This window comes from Lepisma saccharinum, chromosome 2, assembly GCF_977018435.1.
Source record: "Lepisma saccharinum chromosome 2, izLepSacc3.1, whole genome shotgun sequence".
Lineage (NCBI taxonomy): Eukaryota > Metazoa > Arthropoda > Insecta > Zygentoma > Lepismatidae > Lepisma > Lepisma saccharinum.
In genome coordinates this window covers 195,761,736-195,784,957 of record NC_139230.1, presented here as the reverse complement: position 1 = coordinate 195,784,957, position 23,222 = coordinate 195,761,736, and the positions used below count along the sequence as shown (strand labels likewise).

Sequence of the window (23,222 nt, the reverse complement as noted above, 5' to 3'; positions counted from 1 at the left end):
TATAGGCATATCGGTGTATCAGTTTATCGGTAAAATTACCGAATATTTTACCGATCCAATATATCAATAAACAAATTAGTGCAAAATTCTACCATTTTGTTGTAATTTTTATGGATAATCTCCATGCTCTACTTTCTAAAAAAAAGTAAATGTCTAAATATGAAACTTCTTTTGCACTGCAGTCACCTTGACAATTTATTAAGGAGGTCAATGAACCTTTCAGGTTCTTCAAAGACAATTTCTAATTTTATATCGGATCGGTAGAATATCGGTAAATTTTATATCGGTACTTTATAGGTATCGGCCAAAATTTCATATTGGCCCATCCCTAATATATTTGATAATGACAATTGCTAAAGTGAAACTGGTACCTCACTCAAAGACACCATGTCACAAAATTTAAATATTTATATTATTTTATTAGGTGGCATACTCACAAATTACACACCTAGTAAATATACAGTGGAACCTCAATTTTGTCTTCATGGAACAAAGATGAAAAAATTTAAAATGCACAAAAACCTTATAATATTATGGTCCATTACGTCCATAAAAATTGAATGTATATTACAGAAAAACTTAAAATTCTGGAACATAAAATTAAGGTTCACCGTATAAATCAAGTTTCTACCATGTGCTAAAATACATGCATATAATGTATTTAAAAACCCAAAAATATATACTGAAACCTTTCAAAAAGAAATATGCAACAAAAAACATGTGACACAGACCAACAGATATATAACTAACATATTCCTGTGGTTTTTCCAATACAAGATTCCCAAAACCATAAGAAAAAAACATTTTCAAATATGAAATTTCCCTCGTTATTGTGCAAAAAGACCTGAATTGACTAAACAAAATTTCCATTTTGCATGAGGCAATTTAAACTTACACAAATCTTCTGGTGCGTACTCTCTCTCTCCAAGGCATTTCCACTTAGCACAGTTAACAGTTAAATTATATGTACCCTGTTTTTGCTCCAAAAAGACTACATCTTTTCCTTCATTGCATCCCCAGGTAATTTCACTTTCCAGATTCACATATGTTCAGCAAATAATTTCAACTCTCTCTGTTCTGATCCATACATTCCATTGTGCATTGCGTGTGTAAAATATGAGAATTTCATAGTAAATATATGTATTAAATATGAAAACTTAAGGAAATATGTAAATATATCTACTTACGGTGTAAAATATGTAAATGTGTATTTTAAGATGCAAGTTTTTAGGCTCAATTTAACACGAAATACCAACATTTCACCAATTTGATCTAAAACAGTTAACAGAAAAACCTCAATTTACATAATTACCTGGACACTAGTAGTAACAAAAAATTTTGTCCATTAATGTTTAATTAGCAGAAAGAAGATAGTCAACATATTTAAGTTGTGTGGAATTCAATGGAATGTTTGGCTTTAAACTAATTCCAAGTTAGTTAAAACTATGGCAATTCATGTCAGGTTAAGAAATAAAATATGTTTCAATTGGAGGCATCAAATTTATTGAAGTACATCGGCTGTGACATTTCCACAGGAAGTTTCACAAACAAAATCAGTCTCCACTGTACTTACTTAATGACTGAATTTGAAAATCAGGCCCTTCGGCCAACAACACTGTGCTTCAGAGTAGAGAACAAAAGAAAAAAAAACCTCTCCTAAACAAAACTACAAATAATAGTACAAATTTTCTTCTACGAATGTACCAATTGTTGCACCGTACCCCCAGAAATGTGATTTTAATTCTATTTACTGGTGCAGTTTAAATAATTTCTTACTCTGATGCACAGAAAAACAAAAGATCCACGTAAAGAAACCACTCCTTTTTTCACGTCATGGTATGAAGTACTTCAATACTTCAAAACTAGCTCATCTTATCTAGAGAAAAACAGCTTTTTATTTAGAATGCACCAAAATTATATGTACATATAACAGACACTGCACTCCAAAAATAGTATTATTGGAGTGAATTTCAATGCAATAACTACATGTTGTAACAGGAAAACCATCAAAACAGAAAACAAAATTCATTAAAAAGTATCGTGAAAAAGAATCATTACATTAAACTTCAGTGTTCAAAAAAAAAATTTTTCAAAATAATTTTTTTTTGGGTAGAGTGTATAAAGAAAACAACGTTACAAATCATTAGGAAATCCAATATTATAAAAATAGTATTTACCAGCTAGCAGTTTCTAGTTGCTAACAAGTTTCATCCAGTAATAGCCATAATTTCTTCAAAATCCATTAACACATGATTGGAGAGCAGATGCAGCCTCGATATTCAACACTTGCAAACCTGCATTGCCCCTGAACAATTTCCTGTTGAAAGCTGAATGTGAATTCATGCTAAACTAGCACCTATACTGTCATCACCTATCCATAGGTTATTAACCATTACAAATACTGATTTGCATCGCTTGATATATTTATATACATGTATTATGCAGGACCTAAGTTTATCAACTCCTTAGCAACTGAAACAATCAATTTAAGGTGGTGGAATTAAGTGCAGACTACATAAATTAAAGAGCAACTTTATAAATTTGTCAACTTACCACTAGTATAGTGCTAAAGCTCAGTCACACGTTTATTATCTTCCCAGAAGAGTTAGAAATCAATATAAGGGAGATTACGTCATACGAAGCAATGATATACCCATCTTATTCAACAAGAATTCCACACATTGAGGAAAGTTATTTATATATAATAATATATATATATATATGTAACATATATATATATATAATCTATATTGAGATCTAAAGTTTTTGTCAAGACAGATGCAATATGTTTGTATGAGCAACAACTCTTCCAATAAATCAAGTTACCTATCAGTGCATTAAAACTACCTTCGAAGGGCACATACCAACATGTCAGTTCACATAGAAAAGTCAAATTTATTCTGGATGCTAGTCCCAATCAACTGTTATATGAACAGAAGGTACATAAATTTTGGTAAAAAGTTCTTTACCAGAAACACTGCTGCAGTTCTCTTTTTTTTTAACACCTGTTTTCTTTACACTCCACTAATTTTGATGAACTCCTGGTATGAAATTTAATTATCCACTGCATTCAAAGACTAGATCTGGTGCAGCGAGCAGGTCACCAGGCCACTGTAGCATGTTTACATCACCATCACAAAATTTCAACACTTGTACTTAGTCCACAATTTTCTATAGTAAAGTGAACTTTTGTGTTCTTGCGGTTCATCTTATTTGATGGTATTTCCATTGACGTCATGCAAGTAATTTATTTTCCACAATAATTTATGAAGTAAGAATGGGCATCTGAGGAATAACATAAAGACTGGTTCACTGAAAAACTTAGCCCAGAGATGGGAAATCATTTTCATCATCAACTTTCGGAGCACTCTGACGAGCTCCCCGTGCCTGCAAAAAAAGTTTTGAAATTACTATAAAATATATACAAGCAAACTGAAAAGATGACAAAATTAAAGTTGCACATGTACATAAAAAGGAAAGAAAAGCTAGAAGGGTAAATATCAAAATTGAATGAATCAGGGAGCACCAGACAGAGTGGATGTTATTCCATGTGCTTTTGTTTCGTGGGCATATCATCTTCTCTTTAACATAAAAGTTGATCCAAAAGTGGAACACACATGCTTCTGTGCAGGATGTTGGTTAATGTGATGCACATGGATTTCATTTGCTCTCAGGTAACCACATCAGATTAGCATGAAAGCTCTGTCATTCATACCACAAGACCCCTTCACACTATATGTCACACCTGACACCATCACAAAATAAGCTAATGACTACTGAGCTTAGGATTAGTATCACAACCATGAAAAATATACCACCACAACCATCCACACACTACCATTGTATGTTATTGCTTGAAACCTCACCGATGTTAAAGTAGTAACATTGTTGCCTTGTAATCAAGGAGTCCTGGGTTTGATACCTGGTGAAGGCACAGTGGTTCAGATCCCACTACAAACTGTAGGCCCTGCCCTAATTAGCCTTTCTGTGCATAAAATGGGCTTAAAAATAAAACTCAAACAAACTAGTACATTCTTGCTTGAGTATTGACAAAGTACAAGAAAAACATTTAATTTCATCCTCACCTCTTCATGTGATAATTGGGCTGCTCTTTGTGCTGATGTCCTAATATTCAAACTTTGGACACCTGGTTTTGGAGCATGCAAGACCATGGAAGTCTATTGAATTGAAGTAAAACACAAAAAAAAGAAAATTGAATTAAATGAAATATTGACTCCCCATGCACATCATTCAATTTTGAAATAATAAATGATAAACATAAAGTAACAAGTTTAATTAACAAAGAACATTGAAATTCTTGTTCAAAATAAAATATTCTTTCAAGAATTAACTGCAATCTAAAAACATGCATACATCAATCATTTCACAAGGTAAACTGGAAGAAACGAATTCCTGGACAAGGAAGTTCAGCAGAATTGTAGTAATGAATTCACAAATATATTATGTTCCTACGTAGATGAAGTCCAGTTTTGGCATGTACTTATGCTTCACTGAAGCTTTCACGTCATGTGGTGAAAGTGACATGGGAAAAGTAAGTTTGGTTAAAATTGATGGTGGAGTAGGAAGTAGTGACAGGGCAAAATTCTCTGTCAATTTTAAACTATTTAACCCATCTGCATACATAGTCGTCGAATCTACGGGTTCCAGATTTTCATCACGTAGTTTCTTTTTCTGCCAATAGATGGCAGAGGGTATGGTCTTTCGAATCTATGACATGTATGTTTGTGCTGCTAAGATTTTCATACCATTTCAAGTGAGTTTTGTTCAGTAATTTCTCATGTAAACAAAACTTTCATTTGTTACGTCTTGCAAACATGTCCCGTAAGAATGTTGTATATTGGAACCGCAAGCAAAGAAACCTCCGCAGATCTGCAACTCCTGTGCACCATACTCCCACGTGGAGGGGAGGGGGAGAGTGGACCATGATCCCTTATGGTCCAAGCTGAACGGAAGAAGGGAAAATTGCATGGGGACTTTTTGGTCAAGGTTTCTTTCCTTGTGGTCGCTCTATAGAAGATCCTATGATTTAAAAGTTGCTTTTCGATAGCGATGAAGAGGAAAATGTGGATTTTGGAAGTGGAGATGAACACAGCAATTCATTTTGTGTTAGTGAAAGTGAAGAATGTACTGAAAGTGAGGAAGAGGTGGCTGTGGCAGGAAAAAAACGAAAGGTTAAGGAATGGAAATGGACAGATGTGTGTGATCAAAACTATTAGGTGAGTTTCTATTTATTTTTCAAATAAACTGCGTATGTTAATACTTATTACTGTACTTTCACTTCAATATATAAAATTTTCACATAAATTGCTTGATGGTTTTTACAATATTTGACATCTTGTCTTCTTGTGCAACCATCACGGGAGATGGCCAAATTTAAATGGTAAGCAGATGGGTTACCCAACACCTTTAACTATTCTTGTCTTAACTTCTGAAGAAGCCACATGATGTGATGAAAGCTTGAGTGAAAAGTAAGTACATGCTTACCTACTGGAATTCATCTACTTAGTGAAATGATTGCATGTGGTGTTAAGTAATGTCTTATCTATATTGCAAAACATTTTTCTTACCTTACAAATTGTCTAGGAGTCTGCAAAATTAAAAAAATTGTCTAGGAGGCGGCAAAATTAAAAACTAACACTGCACAACACATCATGCACTAAAAATGATGTTTTACACGACATTCATACATGATCAGGTAAACCACCAAACAGGTAAGAAGGAGCGGCTAAGGCAAAACAACACTGAGAAATATGTGTGATGTGTTGTGCAGTGTTTGTTTTTAATTTTGTCATAGTTTAGACAATTTTTAAGGTAAGAAATATGCTTCCTGCATGTGGCGAGAGATTCTTCTTAAATCATTATATTGCAAACTGAAGTCAAAGCTTTACATGAACTTGCATTGCAGAGTGAAACTTCAGCAATGAAACCTACATGATCAGGGCAGCTATCAACAGGCACCATTGCACACATTGTCACTGCTAGACAATGAAAAAAAGACACTGTTCTGCAAGTGACAGAATAAGGATTGGTGTGTATTTACTTTTCTTTTTCACTATGAATGCTACTGCATGTCTAACAACATGGAGCTTGCTATGTAAAAATAAAAGCAAGTAACAGATGAATCTTTTATCAGAAAACTTTTTGAATGTTTAGACTGCACAGGATATAGATCACTAAGTACTGCAATTTGTAAAGTCTAAAGAAAATTCATGCAGCAGTTAGCAATTACAGGTTACACAATTCCCAGAATTCAAGGAAACACTCATCAGCAAACACTCTGGTCTTATAGTTAGCTACAAAACCAAAAACTCTTCAAACATGTCATATCTTCATCATGAGTATAAATGAATAAGAAAGAAAAAAACAGGATGTAATATCAACAGTTGTGTTGGAGAAATAATGTAAGTATTGGGAGTTAAAGTGTTCCTGGGGCATTTACATCAAAGCAGATATGAAAATTAACATGGTGCTCAATCTTTGGCCTATGTCAGCAAAGGAATTCTTGAAAATCTAGTTTCAAAAAACATTACAGTACTTCCAAAAAAAAAGGGGGGAGGGGATTGAATTTTCATGTGGTTTGCTTTCACTATTGCTGTCTAGATATCTATGATAAGAGTATACTCACTGTGCCACTAAACTATTGCAGGTATCTAGACAACACCAACAGCACACCATACAAAGATTCATTGGAACACACCACAAGGAATTCTAAATGGACATAATTTCTCAGAATTTGGCCAGGCAACCTGATGTGACATGTGGCACTCTACCTGTTGTCATCCAACGACACCTTAAACTTTAAATATTCCTAACACCACAACAATAGAGAGATGGATGGATAAAACCAATGCAGTAAAACCTCAATTTTACGTTCCTGGATTTTAAATTTTCCCACATTATGCATTCAATCTTGATGATCCCAACATAGGAAAAATGTTATGCAATTTTCCTCGATTTTACATTTTCCCACATTTTAAGTTATTTCAGCTTGGTCCCCTGAGAAACGTAAAATAGAGGTTCCACTGTATATCATTTTGCTTGAACACATATCATCTGGGCATGTTTCATGAAAATTCCTTGTTTCTCTATTTCCCAAATAGAATTACAGGCAATAATTAATTTATGTGAACTTTCACCCTTAAAAATAAATACATCAATTTAAACTTACCGAGTTAACTTGGCCACCACCTCTTCCACCAGCTCTAGGTGTTCCTCGAGGACCACCACGCCCAGCTCCACGCACTCCACGACCACGTCCACGAGCTCCACGGCGTGAATCAGCAAAATGGATATCAATGTCCAAAACATGCTTCTGCCTGCCTACACGTTGAGGGTATTCAGCTGCATCATATTCCTAGAATATATATATATAAAAAAGGATGAACCAGTGACAATTACTGGAAAAAATGGTCACAAACTAATATCCAGGAACGGATTTATATGTAAATACATATTTATGTATGAAATTGAAATGAATTATATTATGTATTATCTTTGCGCATCATGGCATGTAGACTCGAAATATTCAGTTTTTATTTTCCATATTTGTACATATATTAGGTTAAGATTCTTATTTAGTTATTCTTACATACATGGCCTGTTCAAAAAGAAACTGAACTCCTTTTATAAAGTTTATATATGAATTTGTTGAGGAGAACCAACAGTGGTGGTACCTAATAGTGTCCGTAGTTATTAACTTGGCCCAGTTTCAAAGTCGTTGCTAATCACAGTAATGCAGATCAGCTTGAGTGCCTACTGTAATTTTCAGTTACCCTACTATGAAGTAACTGGAAGGGAAGAGCAGCGAGTATGTGTGAAATTCTGCGTGAAATTGAATAAAACTTTAAAAGAGACTTACGTAGTGTTACATGAAACCTATGGCGAGGAATGTTTCAGATCAACACAGTGTTACGATTGGTACAGACATTTAACATCAGATTGAACCTCCATCAAGGACGATGAATGAGTAGATCCCATATTAAAATGATGTTAATCATGTTCTTAAACTGCTAGAGAATCTGAGTTTGTGTTGCATGGTTCTACAGTGAATGCATCGTTCAACGTTAATGTCATGCAACAATTACAAGAAAATGTGCAGTGCAATAGGCCACAAATGTGGTAGAACAAGTCCTGGATGGTTCATCACAATAATGCATGTGCTCATTCCTCACTCGTTACCTGGGAGTTTTTGGCAAAGCGCCAGACACTTGTTGTCCCACAACCGGCCTACTCCACTGATTTGGCACCAGCAGACCTCTTCCCCTTCCCCTAGTTGAAATGAACCCTCAAAAGTCTCAGATTCCAGACAATAGAAGAGATCATGAGGAATTTGCTACAGAGTCTACAGGCCATTCCAAAACTGGAAGAAACATTGGGAGCAGTGTGTGCACAGTGGAGGGGAGTACTTCGAAGGAGACAGGCCAAATAGCTGGTGAATATTATCATTTTCTCAATTGTGTAAAAGTTTGGTTTCTTTTTTAACAGCCCTTGCATTATTTCCATATTTCAGAACATTTCTCAACATATACTCCATATTCACACAATAACTACATGTCCCTGCGAGACCAAAAGAGTTGAGTGAATTTCTTGCAAATAACTGACAAAAGTCTGTAGTGATGTTAAACAAAAATTTACAGCCTTTTTTATACCCTTCAATTGAGTTAATTACAAGTTTTCTGTCATCTGAACTTGCTTTTGCTATTGTAAAACACTTGAAATTCCTCTTTATTTACAATTGTTGTCAACAATAGGGAATGAGGGCTCAAGCATCAGCTCCTGTTGTTACTAACATTATTTTCGCAATGTTGGAAGAGTACAAAGTTGAGCAGCCCATTGCTAACCCTACCCTCGCTACTAGTAATTGTAAAATTTTTACAATTTTAAATCCACATTTAACTCCATATTTTGGTGAAAATAACTAAATATGTATTTACATATTTAGCACATTTTTACTATATATAAATCAGTTCCATGGTAATAACAAAATGCAAGTAAAATGATATGAGTCACAGTCAGTTCCAAAAGTCGCATACCACACAATGACACTGTTTGTCACAAATATGTACAAGCCTGGTGTTGGCAAAAATACCTAATGTTACAGATCCATACCATCTGGGTCCAAGATGGGTGATGCGAATGATGTAAATGCTCCTCCGTCCGAATTCCATTCGCGATTTCCTCACATAACAGTTGTCGTTCACTATAATTATGAACAGTGTGCTACGAAGAACACAGAGAGCAATATGGGTGTATTCTTAAGCCAATAAATATCTTACGCTGTACTTTCTTATTCTATAACTCTGGAGCAAAAACTATTTTCAATGTAACACAGAACATTTATAGCTGAGGAGCCTAGATTTTATGTTCAGGGATTGCACATTTTTCCAGATTGCAAAAATTCAATCCTCATGGTGCAAATAGAGCACAGTGTAACAAATTTCCCAAGGTTTTACATTTTCCTCACAATGAACTTCCTTTCATGTTGGTCCCCTAAAAAACAAAATTGAGCTTGCACTGTGTTTACATAATAAAGGCTACTAGGAAATGATAACATCCTAAACCTCTAAAAAGAATCAACATGGCAGTGCTCGTTTCGAATTTCTGTTTACTGCTAATCAATAGCGCCACTACAAATTTATGGTGAATAAAAGATTTCTGTACAAAAATTGGACACATTTCAGGATAAAAAACAGTATACAAAATAGAATTTGTGTTAAAATGGTGAATACATAACCCTAAATTTGATTTTAAAAACTTCACTTATCACACAAAATAAAGATTTCCCTTCTAATAGTACATTTATGTAGTTATCAGAGCATTAAGTTTATTCCTGTATAAACAAGTCCATTTTTGTTTCTCCAATATTTACGACAGAATCAATTTTCTGTGATTTGCATAAATGACCGGATAATTTATACATCAGAAAGTGTTGTCTAAATAAACTCTAAATTTCATGTTGAATAAGTTTATTTCACATTTTCCAGTTCATTTTGCAGTGTTTCATGACAAACATGGTAGGAAAATGCACATCACCCCTTTAAAAAAACATGAAAAATTAATTGTTTATTTCACACTTCATGTTTCCATCAAAAATGAAATATGTATGCCTCTAACTTATATTTCCTATTGCCATCTTGATCCTTTTGTTATGCTGAATTTAACTTTCGAACTCATTGAGATCCTCCCCAAAATTCTATTTTTAACATGCATGTAAGCCAAGTCATTAGATAATTTAAAAGATAAAAAGGTCTTACAAAATTAACCTCATCTTCTTCATCCTCCTCTTCGCCTTCCTTTTTCTTCAAAGCATACATCTTCTTCCACTGGGTTGGGTCTTCTCCTTCTCCAGCCTTGCGAATATTGAAAGTTGGTTTCTGCCTGTTCCCGCGCATAGCCTTCCACTCATCCAAAGTCAGTTCGCGTGGTCCCTCTTCAGTTGGTGCAGCAACTTCAGCCTCTTCTCCACTGCTTTCAGTTACCCTGCAGAGAATCACAGTGTCAGCTTTTGACCACTCTTGTATTCATTTTAATCCATTTACATGACACTGGAAACTATGAAAAATATTTACAGTGGAACCCAAATTTTAAGTTTCCAGATTTTACATTTTCCTGCATAATACATTCAATCTTGGTCCCATCATTGCAAAATGTTATAAATTTTTCTTTGATCTTAAAGTTTATTCAGCTTGGTCCCCTGAAAAACATAAAATTGAGGTTCCACTGTATAATGCACGAAAATATGAAATCTCGCCATCCAAAATAAATTCTGTAAATTGTTTGTAAAATCTTATCTTCATAAGTAGAATACATTCCAGCACCAATGAACCAAAGTTGTGCAAGCTGCCTCTTTAGTACACCAATGTCTCACTATCACTGGGTTTTCAACTAAAACCAATAAACAGGATGGTTTTTCTGATTCTCCTGGTGATAAATAAACCAGGTGTTTCATAAATAATTGAGGGGTTACAAAAATTTATTGAAAATAAACTACTGAACTTTCGTTAATGAAACCAGTCCAGAATGATTAAAAAACTCAAGTTTTTTCTTTAACACCTACAGATGTTCAATGTATGCATCAGGGTGACATGGTATGCATCAACATGATAGAAATGCAAACAGTTTGTGCATGCATGTTTTGTTAAAGAGTTCATATCCCTGCCACTAGGTGACACTCAAATTGGCAACATCACTCACAGTGTATTGTGCAATGTCTTGGTCCTCAAGATCTTCGGACCTAACACCGTGCAAATTCTTTTTGTGGGGTTTCATCAAAGACAGGGTATATATCTCACCAATGCCACGGGTTTTCACAGCCCTAAGGGAGCATATGATCGCTGTGATAGACAGGCACATGTTGATGAGAGTGTTGCAAGTACACTATTCTGCCACCTGTGGTGCATACATTGAACATTTGTAGGTGATAAAAAAACTGTTTATGCGTTTCTCATTCATCCTGGACTGGTTTCATTAATGTAAGTTTAATATTTCACTTGCAATAAATATTTGTAACCTCTCCAAGTATTTATGAAACATCCGGTAATGAAAAATGCTCATGTTGCAAGTTTGTTATACAGGGTGACTGGTAATTAGATGTATTCCCTGAAAGGGGTTAAAGTAGAGACAAATTGCAATAAATTTGACCATATCATACCCCGTCCGAAAATTAGTAGTTCGAGATAATAGAGTTTCAATTGTTTTTTAAAAAAATGACAATTTTCCACATAAAAAGATGAATTGAGAAAAAACTGCTCATTGTATAGAACTTATTTCAGCATTTTCTGATAGCTAACAAATAAGTGGTTCGTTGAAAAAAAAGTTTATCCCAAATAACAATCACATGTAAGTAACGGGTGGGTCTAAACTTACAAGTGATGACAAAAAAATGCACCCTTAGTTTACTTGGCAACGTATTAATAACAAAAATGGTATGACACGAAGCATACAAATTACGTAAATTACTTCCTTGTGTCATCAGCTATCCAACAAGGTACAAATGTTGCTAACATACACATTTGTGTACAAGAAATAATACTTCATTCATCTTCATGTGAATGGAATCAATGAACATTTAAAGAACATTACACACCTTGCTCAAAGTGGGCAACTCCGTTACGAATGCAGGCACGCAGGTTTTTACGGACATTTGTTCTCTTAACTCGTGATGTGATGGTGTCCTTGGTGTGTTGACCAGCTGTTAAGATCCTCTCCCTGAGCTCTTCTTGCGAGTTTACCGGTGTCTTGTCATGTGGCTCCAAATGTAAAAGTCGCAAGGCGTCAAATCGATCGGGGGATCAAGCTGGGCAGTCATCAAGCTGATAAATCATGTCACGTCTTGTAGCTAGAGGCACATCCTCCAACAACATTGCCATCCCGTTCCTCAAAAAATGTTCATAAGTGATGCCATTTAAGATTTGGGGCAGGAAAAATGGCTCGATCAAATGATTGTTGATTACGCCCATCCATACTTCTGCCTGGGCGTGCGACAGTGGCTGGATGAAAATTACCCAAAAAATGGATTGGCCGAGGCAGCTCGATTCCCTGGCCGGCTCGATCCCCCAATTTGGAGCCTTGCGACTTTTACATTTGGAGCCACATGACAAGACACCGGTAAACTCGCAAGAAGATCTCAGGGAGAGGATCTTAACAGCTGGTCAACACACCAAGGACACCATCACATCACGAGTTAAGAGAACAAATCTCCGTAAAAACCTGGGTGCCTGCATTCGTAACGGAGGTGCCCACTTTGAGCATGGTGTGTAATATTCCTTAATTGTATTGTTCATTGATTCCATTCACAAGAAGATGAATGAAGTATTATTTCTTGTACACAAATGTGTATGTTAGCAACATTTGCACCTTGTTGGATAGCTGATGACACAAGGAAGTAATTTACATAATTTGTACGCTTCGTGTCATACCATTTTTGTTATTAATACGTTGCCAAGTAAACTAAGAGTGCATTTTTTTGTCATCACTTGTAAGTTTAGATCCACCCGTTACTTACATGTGATTGTTATTTGGGATAAACTTTTTTTTTCAACGAACCACTTATTTGTTAGCTATCAGAAAACGCTGAAGTAAGTTCCATACAATGAGCAGTTTTTTCTCAATTCATCTTTTTGTGGAAAATTGTCATTTTTTAAAAAACAATTGAAACTCGATTATCTCGAAAACTACTAATTTTCGGACGGGGTATGATATGGTCAAATTTATTGCAATTTGTCTCTACTTTAACCCCTTTCAGGGAATACCAGTCACCCTGTATATCTTAATGTTACTTTCCTCTATTGAGGTTAATCTCAATGATCAGATCAAATAGATGAAAGCGCTAACAATGATGTAGCCACATCTTTAAACCAGAATCTTTGTAAGACACGATAGTGAGATGCATTCAGCAACAGAGTTGGTCAATTGAAAATTTAAAGGTGGCTCCATATTTCCTTATACATTTCTTATTACCTTTTTTAATATTATTGTTATGATTAGGTATTCAATTTTGAATATTAACAGGGTTACATTTTATTGTGAAATCACGTAATATGTAATTTTGGTTTTACCCTAAAATACAAAGCTGGGCATATTGCCCTAGCAGGTAGCAATGTAATAAGTGACAGTTAAGAGCCCAATCAATCAATTGCACGGTTCTCTGCATGGCATTTTAACTACACGGCTATTCTTATCAATATCAGCAGACCTGCAAGTGGAAACACGTGTTCAGCTTAGGAATTCCTTGAAGGATATAGCAGTTAACATCTAGGTACCAATTCCAACTCTAAACTTCTTATGTTGTCTAGGGAAACGCTAGGGCAAAGTTAATATTTGGTAAAATATAACTGTATAATTGAGTATAATGTGATTTAGAATTGCATGAGATTACCCCTCATGGTACACTGAAAAGTTTCTTTCACAGGCACAGCTGCTGACTGAAGATGGATAAGAAAAGAAGATGCCTTGGTAGGCAAGGTAAAGGTCTACATGTATACAGCACCATGCCATGAAGGCACATTTACCTGCCATTTTGGACGTGATGTAATCAGCACCATGCTCTGGCTGCTTTACCCCTCTGGGTTGCCCACAGGTACCCATTGATTTGATGCTGGGTGAGCCCCAGAGTCACTTTATGTAGAGACGACGCCAGAAAAATTCTGATCTTTGGTTACCCACCCTAAAAATCAAACCCGGGTCTCCTGCATGGAAGTCAGACAACCTACTAACTAGACCACCTGTTTATTACCAGAAACTAGGTAACTAGTTAGGTGACTGAATGAATTAGGTCATATTATGTTGCTTTTCTTCCACTTTTGGTTAATCCTGAAGATAAAGATGAGTGATGACTAAAATTTCAGTACAAAAACCAAGTCAATTTCGGGTTCAAAAGCGGTAAATAAAATGAAATTTCGCTGTTATAGCGGTGAAAATGTGGATTTAAAAACTGCACTTATTACAAAATAAACATAACCCTTCTAATAGCACATTTATGTCGTTACCAGAATATTAAGTTTATTCCTGTATAGAGATATCCATTTTTGGTTCTCAAATATTTACAGCAGAATTAATAAATTTTCCGTGAATTGCATAACTCAAGAGGATAATTCTGACTTCAGAAAGTGTCACGTCGATAAATAAATTCAAGTTTCGTGTTTAAGAGTCTATTTTGCATTTTGCAATTCATTTTGCATTATTTCGTGACAAAACAGGGTAGGAAAAGCACCTCAAACCTTTCAGAAACATGAAAAATTAACATTAGGACGTGTTATTTCGGGTTTTCGTCAAAAACTAAATATGCATGCCTCTAGTGGTGACATGAAATTGATGAAGGGACATTCACAAAAAATCTGCTGAGATTCAAACCGAGGACCCCTGGAATCATATCAAACTGTGCTAACCACTCTGCCATGGAGTTCAGCAAATTACTAAATGCATGGCTATGAAAATAGGTGGTTGAGCAGAATTGCACTGGTGCCAAATATGGCAAAAACAAAGTGAGAGCAAGACAAAAGTTGCTGGTTCCCGCACACTGTGTGGCAACATCAACCAGGCTGTGTTGACTAGTTCAAGCGTCAGACTGACCTCTCTACAGGGTACTTTGTCTCATCCCTGACCTTTCGAGTAAAAATGTGAAGTTTGTATGACATGCAATACATAGACCAACTCTACAATGAGATATCTCACTCTCTTAACCTTTTGGGTCCCAAGCATCTTGGTCGAGATACCCAAATGTAACCCTCACAGTCCAAAGAATCTCGATCGAGACGCTATGTCAAGGTCGTAGTTTTTACGTTATAACTAGAGGCATGCAAATTTCGTTTTTGCCGAAAACATGAAATATGAAATAACATGCTGTAATGTTCTTTTATCATGTTTCTGAAAGGTCCGAGGTGCATTTTTCTACCCTGTTTTCTCACGAAATAATGCGAAATGAACTGCAAAATGCGAAATTGACTTTTAAACACGAAATTTACTGTTTATATACCGACGCGCCACTTTCTGAAGTCTGAAGTATACTGTGAGTTATGCAATTCACGTAAAATTGATTAATTCTTCTGTAAATATTTGAGAAGTAAAAATGGACCCCTTTACACAGGAATAAACTTAATACTCTGGTAACTACATAAATGTGCTATTAGAAGGGATAAGTTTATTTTGTGTAATAAGTGCTGTTTTTAAATCAAATTTAGGATTATATTCACAATTTTAAAACCAAAATGTCATCTTACATAGCACTTTTCATGTGATTATTCACCGCTATAACACCGAAATTTTATTTTATTTACCGCTTTTGATCCCGAAATCAACTCTGTTTTTGTACCGAAATTTTGCTTTTTTATTTACCAAAAATATGTGCTTCTAGTTATAACTTTTCTATTTTTGGCTAGAATTTCGATTTTTTTATATTGTTCCTAACACATGTATTTAACAGAAATGTTTCTTGCACTTTTTTTTCTTCATGAAAATTGAGGGGAAAGGCGGGAAAGGGGACTTCTCTTTTGCATCTCTTTTCAAGGGAAAATTTTTGCCGAAAAAGGAAGACCGGCTTTGTTGTTCTAAAGCAATGTTTTTCACTCCCGCCTGGTAACTGCATTTGAAGGAAGCTTGTTTATCAGTATCCGATGTCAAAATGAAAGTTCTCCGTGCGGGCGCAACAGGGGGTGGGGGTGGGGGGAGGGGGAAGGCTGGTTGTTGAATCTGCATTGTGAGAATGGAATTCCAAGGCATGCTGAAGGAAACCTTTGTTTTTGAGCACAAGTGTTCCACAAGTTGCAACACAGGTTACCCTGCAATGTCTAAAAATAGAATTTCAAGCAGCTGCAAGAATCGGTGCTCATTTTTCACTGTGTTCAAGCTTTTCATCCGTGAAAGTTGTGCGTAGGTGTGTGTTGTTTTGTGCCCAAGTGTGAGGATATTTTTTGAGTGAAGTGACAGACTTCCAAGGACTTTGTCATCTACGTGTTTTTCTTGTGGTGTGAAAAGTGTGCTAGTGTCGTTTGTGCCTGCTGTGTCCCCAAAAGGCTTATAGTCGACCATGGCTGCACCCAGTGATCTCAGTTCTGATGAAATCCGAGATAAGCTGGAGGATATGGATACAGACTCCGAGTGGGATGAAGAAGAGATTGACATATATATTCAGAATCTGATTCTGATGATATGTCACAAAGACATTCCCCTTCCCCTCCTCCTGCTCCATCCAACTGGCAACCCCCTTCCCAAACTCGTAGAACTGCTCCAACCCACAACCTTTCCTAGGACAGACTGGACTTAAGGTTCGACACATTGACGATGCATTACATTGGTCATATGACAATGATGCAAATATTTTTCTGTTTCTTACATGCCAGCGATAATTTCTATGTGCATTTTGAACTTTTCATATCCTTTTGGGAGGGGGGGAACCCCCGTATTTTTAAAAAAGTATTTTTCAGGGGATTTTCCCCCTTTCCCCCACCATATGTACGCCGAATGTGCATAAATTATATATCGTCTGAATCTGTGATTCCTTCTGTGTACAACGGTATATCGTTCATATCTCCAGGGCAAATAGTCTCTCAGCTAAAGTCATTTCAAGGTACCGCTGCATTTTGAAGCATGAATCAGTGGCATGCCGACCATTTCTTTTGGGGGTACAACTCACGTTACATTGGTCATATGATAATAATGCAAATATTTTTGTGTTCCTTACATGTTAGCGATCATTTCCATGTGCATGTCGACACGGTCATGTACTTTTTTCTTGGGGAGAGGGGGCCCCATTTTTTCCCCCAAAATTTTGGAATTTTGCGAGTTAGCCCCCTCCCCCCGCCACATGTATGCTGAATTTGCATAAATTTCATATAGTCTGAATCTCTGGATCATTCCGCATACAACGGTATATCACTCATCTCTCTAGGGGCAATTAGTAGAGGCACATATTTTTGGTAAATAAAAAAGCAAAATTTTGGTACAAAAACGAGTCGATTTCGGGTTCAAAAGTGGTAAATAAAATAAAATTTCGGTGTTATAGCGGTGAATAATCACATCAATAGTGCTATATAAAATGACATTTTGGTTTTAAAATTGTGAATATAATCCTAAATTTGATTTAAAACTGCACTTATTACACAAAATAAACTTATCCCTTCTAATAGCACATTTACGTAGTTACCAGATTATTAAGTTTATTCCTGTGTAAAGGGGTCCATTTTTGGTTCTCAAATATTTACAGCAGAATTAATCAATTTTCCGTGAATTGCATAACTAACAGGATACTTCAGACTTCAGAAAGTGTTGCGTCGGTATATAAACGGTAAATTTCGTGTTTGAGAGTATATTTCGCATTTTGCAGTAAATTTCGCATTATTTCGTGACAAAACAGGGTAGAAAAATGCAACTCACACCATTCAGAAACATGAAAATTGAACATTACAGCATATTATTTCATATTTCGTGTTTTAGTCAAAAACGAAATTTGCATGCCTCTAGCAATTAGCCTTCAATCTACACTCATTTAATTGAAGCTCTGCATTTTGCTCAAAATCGGCTCGGGACCAAGGGGGTTACATGTGAAAATGGCTTTGAGACTCAAAAGGTTAAACCTCTAAACACCAGGGGTTGTGCTCCGACGTGGCAACAGTGCAAACTTCTGCCGCCCACCTAATTTCATGGCCATGTGTTTAGGTGACATTCGGGAAATAAAATGCATCGAAACTTGGAATTACCACTGACTCCCTAGTCTTTATACATAGCTATATGGGCACCTTGCAAATCAGTGCTGGCACCAATTGAAAGAGGGGTGGGGGACACAGAAGGCCCCAAGCTGACCAGTCTCCCTCCACCTCTTCCATGGTTACAAGGCAACATGCATAAACCTGCCTTTTAATTTTGTTTTAATGCAACCTCCAGTGTCAAGATTTCGTTGTGCACGAGACACAGATAACAGGAACATTACTATTTCTCAAGACCCAGATAGCAGGAGCATTACTATTTTTCTAAAAACATTGACAATGATTTAATGGAGAATTTTAGTCACAATGTTTGTGTGACCTCTCACATAGAAATCTCAATTGTTTGAAATTTGAAAAACTTTCTAATTGAACAATTTATTCCTTGGATGAAATGAAGAACATGAAAATATCATATGATTTTAGTGTTCTGCATTTTATCCTTTCCCAGTCAACTCATAGTTTCCTCCTGTGGGAACAGAAATAAACTACTTGTTGCCTGATGATATTTGTAAAAGTTGCTGTGAAATGATTAATGTCTAGTAACTACTTTACCTGTGAGTTACATTATGTAATAAAGACTTCATTTACTTTAAGCAAAGACAGAAAGAATGCCAAGGGGATTTTTTTTAACGCACAGTACAAAAATTTGGCTCATTTGTTGTGATTCTACATGGTAAAGTCAACATTTGGTGGTGGGCATTTGTGTCGTACAATACAACTACACAGCCACGGTAAAATACACAATTTACTATGAATGTAACTTCTAGTAAGCAAATCTAAAGACAAAGACTAAAGTTAAAGATAGATGACAGATCTGAACACTGTAACAATAACAATGCAGAGTACAAAAAAATGAGAAAACAATATAAAACATTTCACACACAGCTCTACTGGTTATAGTTCAAGTTGTCATGGCTTTACCTCATGATCAGAGTACAATAAAGGGGAAGATAATTTACAAATCCCAATTTTCTGAAACAAATGCACCGTTAGACCTTGAAACAACAATGTAAGTTCTTAAGTAGAAAAGCACGGAATCATTAGTAGAACTTTGCAAATAGAGATTCTGAATTGTGTTTCTCGATTTGTAAAGCCACAATTTGAGTAAAGCATTCCAATTTGCACAAGCACCCCTCCATCTGCTTTTTCCTTTTGATCGCTCTATACAAGCAAATATTTGCTCTATTTCAACCTTACATATTATGGCCTCTCACCACCCACCCACAAACACACATTAATATGGAGTCTGTAAGATTCCAATGTATCCAAAAATTCTAATTCATTTGAACGGTATATGTAAATATTTAATTTAAGGTCCAGATTTACATTTGCCATTTCGCATATTCAGACTAAAAATACATCTACAAACACAAGTCACAAATGTTACAGGATATAGTAATCTACAAAAAATTGTTAATTTTATAAGAATTTCAAATTTAGCTAGTTAACTTAATTCATGCACAATTCCCAGAGCCAATAATTTAGGCATAATTTCAGGAATTCAAGGAAATCCTGGTGAGTAGCCAACCTGAAACAAATACTCTAGTACACAAGCACAGGTTTCTTCACATTTTTTTTTTTTATGAAACTGCCTTTATTCTTGGGCGATTACCACCCAAATGCTGCTTAACATACCAAATATGAAATTATTTCATAGAAGCATGTACCATAGCAAAAAACATTTCTAACTTTTTATAAATTACTCACTTCACTTCAGTTGGTTCAGGTGGAGCCACTTCGCCTTCCGATTTCTCAGCCCAATCAGTATTCTCATTGGATAGGTTGCTAGTGTTCATCTGTTCACTACAAATAAAGAAGCAAATATACATGAGAATTGAAACACTGACACAAAACATTAATGTATTTAAACAGCACTTATCCATGGAACAAGCAAGTCACAAATGCACTGAACTTGTGTGCACATATGATCCTAGTGTCAATCTCAGGTCCTTTAAATTCTCCTTTTCACTCACTAGTAGAAAGTACAACAAGGCTGCTTAGCAAATCATCCAAACTCAAAATGCATGATATTTTCTAGGCCTGAGCCAATACTGATACTCGCACAGATTCCCACAGATAACTATACTTGAAAATTGTAATAATTAAAAGTTGTTCAAAATACTGATTAATATTTGTGCGTTAAGTATTCCACTCAAACTATATGCATCAATTGGCCAAGAGTTTTGCTTCTAAATATTCCAAGAATTACACCAGGATATTAAATTACATGTTATGTTATCAAAAAAATATTTTTTTCATAGAAAACTGGTGCAAAATAAAAATAACCTGAATTTTGTATAATTTCCAGGATAATTAGACTCTGCGAAAATATCCCGTGGCTTTTTGTGGAACCCATGAAAGATCAAAAAGCCGTGAAATTTTCGGCCGGTATTGGTAAATAAATTAAAACAAACTTTCCGATACTGATACCACTGGTATCGGTCAATGATGCATTGGCTCAGGCCCAGCTCTAATATCTTCTTCTATCAGCAGCATCCTTACAAATCCTAACATCATAGAGCAAAACGGGTGGGTGGAAATAACTACATTTCTCAAAGCTACTTTTTTTAAAGAGAGATTTTGAAATTATGAAAGACCAAAGTTCTGTTGCAACTTTTCAAAAGGAGCCAGGTGAACTACTACTTATAAATACTTTTGGCACAAAGTTGTTAACTTACTTGTAATTTTGTTATTCATAATTGCATTTCTGCCACTTTTAGCTAATCATGATGATGAGAATGAGTGATAAAAAGAAATTAATGAAGGGACACTAGCAAAGAATGCTCATGCCCAGGCTGGTACGCAAACCTGGGAACTTCTGTGGTATGAAAGTCAACCACTCAGCATACCATTTGTTTATAACACTTAAAATTAGGATGTATGATTCAATTAATTCCAACCATGTAGGCCAGAAATTTTGTAAGTTATTCATCTGGATCATTTACTTTTTCCAGCTCATTTTTGCAACAACCTACCAGTTTGACTGAACATTTTCCAAGTTAACTTCAGAATAATTTACTGCATGCCCTACAAAATTGAATAAATGGCAGTTTCATTTCAACATGTATTCCCAAAAGGTTGGGATAAAAGTGGTAACTATCAAATACAAAATATCTACATTACAGTCATTGTGTATTGCAGCTTAGTTGAATAAAAGTAGTGCATCACATTCAGGTAACTAGAGGGGGTGGTTTCAAAATATGCCCAAAATTCACCCCTCAAATTTAATCATCCCTGTAATATTCCTGCAGCCACATGAAGAAATTTATGCTAATTAACAACCCCCAGTCATACACGGGTCACTTCTTGTTAGAAGGTTTTGCTATCACTAGGGAAAAGAAGTATTCTGGAGAAAAACTGCTTGCCCGCTGCCCACTCACCTAACCTGCCTATCATCATATTTTAAACTCCTGTCCTGAAGAACTTTGATGTATTGAGTCAAAACATCAAGGTGTTATTTTCTTTCTACTACAAGTACACTAAGATTTTTGATATTTTGTAGGGCTGAGCCGATACCACTTTCAACCGATGCTGATACTCTCGCCAATACAGATGCTTGAAAACTATAATAATTAAGTTGTTCAAAATATATTTTAATCTTAGTGTGTAAGTAGCCCAGTCTAATTGTAATTATATTAGGGATGGGCCAATATGAAATTTTGGCCAATACCGATAAAGTACCGATATAAAATTAGAAATGGTCCTTGAAGAACCTGAAAGGTTCATTGACCTCCTTAATAAATGTGTTTTTTGAGGTGACTGCAGTTAAAGAGAAGTTGCATATTTAGACATTTACTTTTTTAGAAATTAGGGAATGGAGATTATCCATAAAAATTATAAGAAAATGGCAAAATTTTGCACTAAATTATCAGATATTTATCGATATATCGAATCGGTAAATTTACCGATAAACCAATATGGCTATATCGGCCGATACCGATATCCCATCCCTAAATTATATGCATCAATTTACAAAGATTTTTTTTGCTTAAAATATTTGAGAAGTAGAATATTAAATTACATATTTTATCATAAAATTAAGTTGTTTTCTTTACACAAAACTGGTGCAAAATTAAAAAACTAATTTGCATAATTTCCAGGATATTTACACTCCGCCAAATTGTCGCACAGCATTTTTGAGGACTCCGTGAAAGATCAAAATGCCGGAAAAGTATCGGCAGGTATCAGCAAATAAATTCCAACCGATACTTTCCAATACCGATACCACTGAACAACTCTCACAAAACAAATGTGGTGATGCCAAAAATTTCAGAGCCTTCGTGGATGAAAGAGTTGACAAGTAGCACTGTGGCAAATATTATGGCATGGTGACACATTTTCTAAAATTAATATCTGATTGACTGTTCTGGTTTATTTTACTTCACTTTTCTGCTAATTGTGAAGATGAGGATAGGTCAAATTGACGAAGGGACATTCACAAAGAAACCACATGGCCAGGCCATAGTATAAACCTAGGACACCTTGTGTCATAGTGTGCTCTGCTAACAGCTCTACCATGGAGATCAGAGAGATTGATATCTGCAAGCAATGTGGAGGATAAATTGACCTCATCGACATACCATAGAAGCTTCAAGGAAACCATGCCATTGTCAGTAATTGTGTATGTAAGCCTATTTTAGATATCAGCAAGTGTTATGGTCTGATCTGTCCTTGGGAAAAGCATTACACCATTATTATGACAGACTTAACCATGTAGCAGCTTTCATCTTTTATTTCTCCTGCTGAAGAAGTCCTTTTGGCAATGAAAGGGCAAGGTCCTCAGTCTTCAAGATAATATTTTACAATTTTCAACCCTGAAGTCACTGCATTGCTTTGGCAAGTTACCCTCTGTAAGAATGATTTATACTCAGCCACCAGGGCAGATATTTTTCAAATTTTCCTCAACTTTTGAAAACCACAGATATATTCCAACATCTGAAACATTATAGTTTGGAATTCCTTCTAGAACATAGACGTGATTTTTCATGTGGTCTGCTTTCACTG

General features: G+C 35.6%; 1 protein-coding gene across 4 annotated transcripts in view; it reads right to left on the bottom strand.

The window, feature by feature from the left end:
* Positions 1 to 1,486: 1,486 nt before the first annotated feature.
* Positions 1,487 to 23,222, bottom strand: part of LOC145984248 (intracellular hyaluronan-binding protein 4.S-like) — a 50,534-nt gene continuing 28,798 nt past the window's right edge. For 3 of the 4 annotated variants that reach the window (XM_083117841.1, XM_083117843.1, XM_083117842.1), the window contains 5 exons: positions 19,926 to 20,021; positions 10,275 to 10,500; positions 7,190 to 7,375; positions 4,086 to 4,178; positions 1,487 to 3,387 (listed from right to left, as the gene is read on the bottom strand). In XM_083117841.1, the coding sequence (XP_082973967.1) occupies positions 3,322 to 3,387; positions 4,086 to 4,178; positions 7,190 to 7,375; positions 10,275 to 10,500; positions 19,926 to 20,021 (667 nt within the window). In that variant the 3' untranslated portion in view covers positions 1,487 to 3,321. The remainder of the gene's footprint in view (positions 3,388 to 4,085; positions 4,179 to 7,189; positions 7,376 to 10,274; positions 10,501 to 19,925; positions 20,022 to 23,222) is intronic. The other variant, XM_083117844.1, reaches the window with a different exon arrangement.